This window comes from Colobus angolensis, unplaced genomic scaffold (genome assembly GCF_000951035.1).
Source record: "Colobus angolensis palliatus isolate OR3802 unplaced genomic scaffold, Cang.pa_1.0 Scaffold8, whole genome shotgun sequence".
Taxonomy (NCBI): Eukaryota; Metazoa; Chordata; class Mammalia; order Primates; family Cercopithecidae; genus Colobus; species Colobus angolensis.
In genome coordinates this window covers 17,282,969-17,287,700 of record NW_012121820.1, presented here as the reverse complement: position 1 = coordinate 17,287,700, position 4,732 = coordinate 17,282,969, and the positions used below count along the sequence as shown (strand labels likewise).

Sequence of the window (4,732 nt, the reverse complement as noted above, 5' to 3'; positions counted from 1 at the left end):
TCTTGATCTGACCTCGTGATCCGCCCGTCTCGGCCTCCCAAAGTGCTGGGATTACAGGCTTGAGCCACTGCGCCCGGCCCGTTTTTTTAAAAATTATACTCATGGCCTGGCATGGTGGCTCATACCTGTAATTACAGCACTATAGGAGGCTGAGGCAGGCAGACTGCTTGAGTCCAGGAGTTTGAGACCAGCCTGGGCAATATGGCGAAACCCATCTCTACAGGGGGAAAAAAAAAATAGCCAGGACTGGTGGTGTGTACCTGTTGAGTCCCAGCAGGATTAAAAAAAAAAAAAAACCTTATGTGTCCAGACTCTAATCCAAACCAATAAAATCTTTTGAGAGGTATTGCTGGGGCATCTATATGTTTTTTAAAGAACCAGGAGATTACAATGAGTAGCCAAGGTTTGAGAATCCCTGCTTTGATAATGCAGCTGACAAATTATGATGGTATTTTCACACTGGTAGTTGCAGCACCTGCTAGCAGGGTAGTATGCTTTACTTGAATCATTTCCACCTCTGTATCTCAATTCCCTGGGCCTGGGGTTGCCATTTGGTAGGGGAGGAGCTTATCAGGAGTTCCTTTGCAAGTGCAGGTGGGCAGTCCTGGGCTCTGTTAGTAACAGTGTGATTTCAGTGAAATTTTAACTTAGACTCCCCAAGCCGATTGTGCAATGGATAGCCCTGGGAGAGTGCCCCGTGTTTACATTCTCATCTGGCATTTTTGTTTTGTGGAATCAGGGCCTGTGTTAACCCAGGTGACCTATGAACAGTGCTTGTCTCCTCACTAGGTCATCTGGATCATCTTTTACACTGCCATTCATTATGACTGATGGTGTACAGCTCCCAGCTGATCCCTACCCAGTCCAAAGGACCCTCTTGATTACAGCACAGGAACTTGATCGTTGGGGAACCCCAGCCCCTTGGAACTTGGAAGACCCCTGTTTCCTGGACTGCGAATCAGTGTGTTGGGCATCAGTGTTTTCTGCAAGGGTTGTGACCTGAAACTTTTTAAAAACTACCCACCTTTGGAGAAGCATTTCTGAATTTATCCGTTACCAACCATTTCTTCTTGGATACCGTCAAGTAACAGCTGTTTGCCAAGTGGAGCTGTCATTTAATTTGATGCGCCTCTGGATTCAGATGAAACATTAAATTGTCTTCCTCGATTCTCCATCAGGTGTACAGTTTTTAAACTATCAATGGCATTTCAAGTCTTCTGAAACAGCATGACTGTGTGTGGTCCATAGCACAGTACAGGCAGCATCTAATAACAGTTTCCATTGTAGAATGTTTTCAGATACTTGAATAAATCAAATCTTTAATTGAGAACCTGTTGATGATACCTAATAAAGCCTTTCCCACCCCACCTGTAGCTTGGGAACCCAGTAGGAACACTCGAGGTGGTATCTCCCACCCCTATCCCTCTTTCTTCCTCTCCGTGCTCCCTTAGCAGATCCAGCAGACCTCTTTCTCTTTATGGGGGCAGCAGGGAAATCAAGGGCTGGATTTGGTGTAGGCTGTGGCCTCAGTCTTGGCTTTGTGGAGAGAGGGCTTAGCACCTTCTGATGCCCCTGCCCAGCACTGAGGTGCCTGGCCTCACTGCAGTGTGCTAGACTTAAGAGGTGTTATTTTGTATTTGGCCACAAGATGGCAAGGCCAGTGTGCTAGGGAATGGTAAGCCACAAAATGAAGTAGAGATCTGAAAGCTAGGCTGGGTGCGGTCGCTTACACTTGTAATCCCAGCACTTTGGGAGGCCAAGGTGGGTGGATCGCCTGAGGTCAGGAGTTTGAAACCAGCCTGGACAACATGGTGAAACCCCATCTCTATTAAAAATACAAAAAAATTAGCCAGGCATAGTGGTGTGCACCTGTAATCCCAGCTACTCTGGAGGCTGAGGCAGGAGAACTGTTTGAATCCAGGAGATGGAGGTTGCAGTGAGCTGAGATCACACCATTGCACTCCAGCCTGGGCAACAGAGCAAGACTCCATCTCAGATAAAAAAGAGCTGGGGCTGTTGTCCTCAATGGGGGACATTTTGAGGACTTAGACTGTCAGAAGTCTTTCTCTTTGCTCTGGAGGTCATGTAGAGGCTGGAGCACCTACAACCTGCTGCTACGGTAAGACATCATCTCAGTTTTCCTTTCCCTTCTAGGCCACAGTCCTATCTTCTGAGGTACGGTGGTGGTCTCAACGAGACTTGTAAATTTCCTGAAAATGATTTTCTCACAGAAGCTAGGGGTTGTGTCTACCTTGTGGGTGGGGCCTGGTTAACGGGGGGATGTAGAATGGGGCTCAGCAGGCAGGGCATCCAGATGGTACTGGAAACAAACTCAAGAACTGAGTAGGTCAGACCCCCAGGAGGCTTACTCTCTTTGGAACCCTGGCCCTGGTCCCAGCTTCTCTGCATTTGGACTAGAGGTCGCAGGTGGGATCATGGCACTGGGAGGAGGTAGGTGACTTCTTAGGGCCAAGAGAGGAAAGAGCAAGGGTATAGGTGGGACCCTGGATGCACCTCTGTGTCCCAGCCCTCCCTCACTGAGTGCACAGCCTTGCCTCGGGTGTTCAGGTGGCTGGGCTGAATTGGGGTTCTAGGTGTGCAGTCTTGGTTTCCCTTTCGGCCTCTCTTTTGGGCCTAGGCATCATCCAAAGAGACAGCCTCCTCATTCAGGCTGATGTAGGAGCTGAGGGACTCCCGGAGACCCTCACTGAGAAGAGACTCCTCCCCTGTGGCAACTTCAGAAAACAGGAGGGAGCTGTGGACAAAGGAAGAGAATTGGGTCAAGGAGCCTATTCCTCCTCCCTGCACTCACTACACACAAAAATGCACTGTTCTCAAAACCCCTCACTCCTGATGAGGACCTCATGGGGCTCCCCTGTTCCCTATCAGATCAGCTTCCCCAGCCCCACCTGCCGAGCCTGGGCTGTGCTCCGGGAGTTGAGTCAGTGTGCCCTGGCTTCAGCTGCCAGGTGTCCCTGAGTGTGGCAGGTACATTCGGGTTGTGGTTCCTAGGGGTGAGTCCTTCTAACTCTTGGTCCTGCTTTCATGTTTCCAGGAGTCCCCGACTTTACCTGTCCAGCTCTTTCCAGTTGAGTGGTGTCCTCTGTACAGTCACAGGTAGGGGTATATCCTTGCTAGGGAGCGGGCCAGCCCTCTGCAGGACACAGGGCTCCTTGAGGAGGCAGCAGATGTCATCCGCCAGCTCTGAGGAAGAGACCTCCATCCCTGACATGGCCGACTCTACCCTACTTCTCCCCAACAGCCCTCATCCTGACAGCCCTCCACACTTGGCAGGAGGGGGCATGGTTACAAAAGAGTGACAGGACATGAGCCCCAAGCTGTTGGTTTCATGGAGACAGATGCAGTCAAAGGTCTTTCTGGGCTAACTTTTGGGAGACAATCACTGTATGATTTAGGGTGAGTTCATGGACCTCTTGAGCTCAAGTTTCCGGTTAGGAAATTGGGAAGAAGAAAGCTAAGGAATGCTCAGTCTACTACTGTCTACTCCCGCATGGAGTGACCTGGAGAAAACCCCTGAGTTTTCACGACAGTGCTCTTCCCTCTCTGCCCCCTGACGCTGTGCCCAGTGACTGCATCTTCCAGTGTCTGTTGAAGGACCAGCATCAGGAAGTACTAAGGAGAGTCAGGATTGAATCCCACACAGCAGCAGCTCTGGATCCAGTTCCTGTGGAGAGAACTCCACCTGCTGCCAGGGGCTTTGAATCAGAACCACAGTGGTAGGCAAGGTACTGACCTGAGCCTACACAGGAGGTATGTGGCTTTTCTGCTAGGGCACGAGGTGAAGACAAGGCGCTCAGCCTGCATTTCTTGGCATGGGGACTGGTGTGAAAATAGGGGAGGCCTCTCTTCTGTCAGTCTGAATACTCCATAGCAGGTAAAATATCCGAGGACACCACTGCCTGCTCCTCCCTGCAGACTATCCCAGCAGACTATCCCAGCCTACTCCTGGGGGCAGGGAAAGGCCATACCAGAGTAATGGTCCACCAGGGCCTGGAGTGAGGGGAAGGTGAGGCGCGGTGAGATGTACAGCCAGCCATTGTCAAGGCGCTGGATCCTGTAGTGTCTGATTCGGTCCCAGGATGCAGGGCGGCTGAGGCGGACTGACAGGGAGTAAGAGCCTGAGGAGAAAGGGGTCCAGGGGTGGCGCTGAGGCCCTGCTGGGACTCAGCCCCACCCAGGTTGGGAAACGAAGATAGGCAACATGGCCATGGGGCCCCGGCAGAAGGGAAGTGTCTTGGGCAGAAGCAGGACAAAGACTTGCTCTCTTGTTCATCAATAACATGTTCATAATAGATGGGGCTCTTGTGAAGGTGAAATCAAATCACACACAGAGCCCTCAGTTCAGGGTCTGGCACCGTGTGAATGAACATTCAGTGTTGGCTGTTCTTACAAAGACTCAGGTGGTAGATGTGTTAGGATGCAAAAACACTATCAAGATGCTGGCAAGGAAGTGGAGAAGTAGGACCTCCCACCCTGCTGGTGGAAGAGAAATTAGTACAAGCCATCTTGGAAATAGTTTGGCATTAACTAGATGAGCTGAACATGCACGTACCTTACAACCCAGCAGTTCTACCCAGGCACATTACCTCAGAAGCACACAGGTAAGAATATGCATGGCAGCATTGTTTGTAAAAGTAAAAAACGGGCCAGGTGTGGTGGCTCACGCCTGTAATCCCAGCACTTAGGGAGGCCGAGGCCGGCGGATCACAAG

At 50.8% G+C, this 4,732-nt stretch overlaps 2 protein-coding genes across 6 annotated transcripts in view; one reads left to right on the top strand and one right to left on the bottom strand.

Moving 5' to 3' along the window:
• Positions 1-1,330, top strand: part of LOC105502529 (chromosome unknown open reading frame, human C20orf24) — a 6,831-nt gene extending 5,501 nt beyond the window's left edge. For 4 of the 5 annotated variants that reach the window (XM_011929099.1, XM_011929101.1, XM_011929100.1 and 1 more), the window contains one exon: positions 790-1,330. In XM_011929099.1, coding sequence (XP_011784489.1) covers positions 790-1,003 — 214 coding nt within the window. In that variant the 3' untranslated portion in view covers positions 1,004-1,330. Of the gene's footprint in view, positions 1-771 lie in introns of all 5 variants that reach the window. The other variant, XM_011929103.1, reaches the window with a different exon arrangement.
• Positions 1,292-4,732, bottom strand: part of SLA2 (Src-like-adaptor 2) — a 33,593-nt gene continuing 30,152 nt past the window's right edge. The window contains exons 6-8 of the mRNA XM_011929104.1: positions 3,990-4,139; positions 3,072-3,204; positions 1,292-2,755 (exon numbers count right to left, since the gene is read on the bottom strand). Coding sequence (XP_011784494.1) covers positions 2,635-2,755; positions 3,072-3,204; positions 3,990-4,139 — 404 coding nt within the window. The 3' untranslated portion in view covers positions 1,292-2,634. The remainder of the gene's footprint in view (positions 2,756-3,071; positions 3,205-3,989; positions 4,140-4,732) is intronic.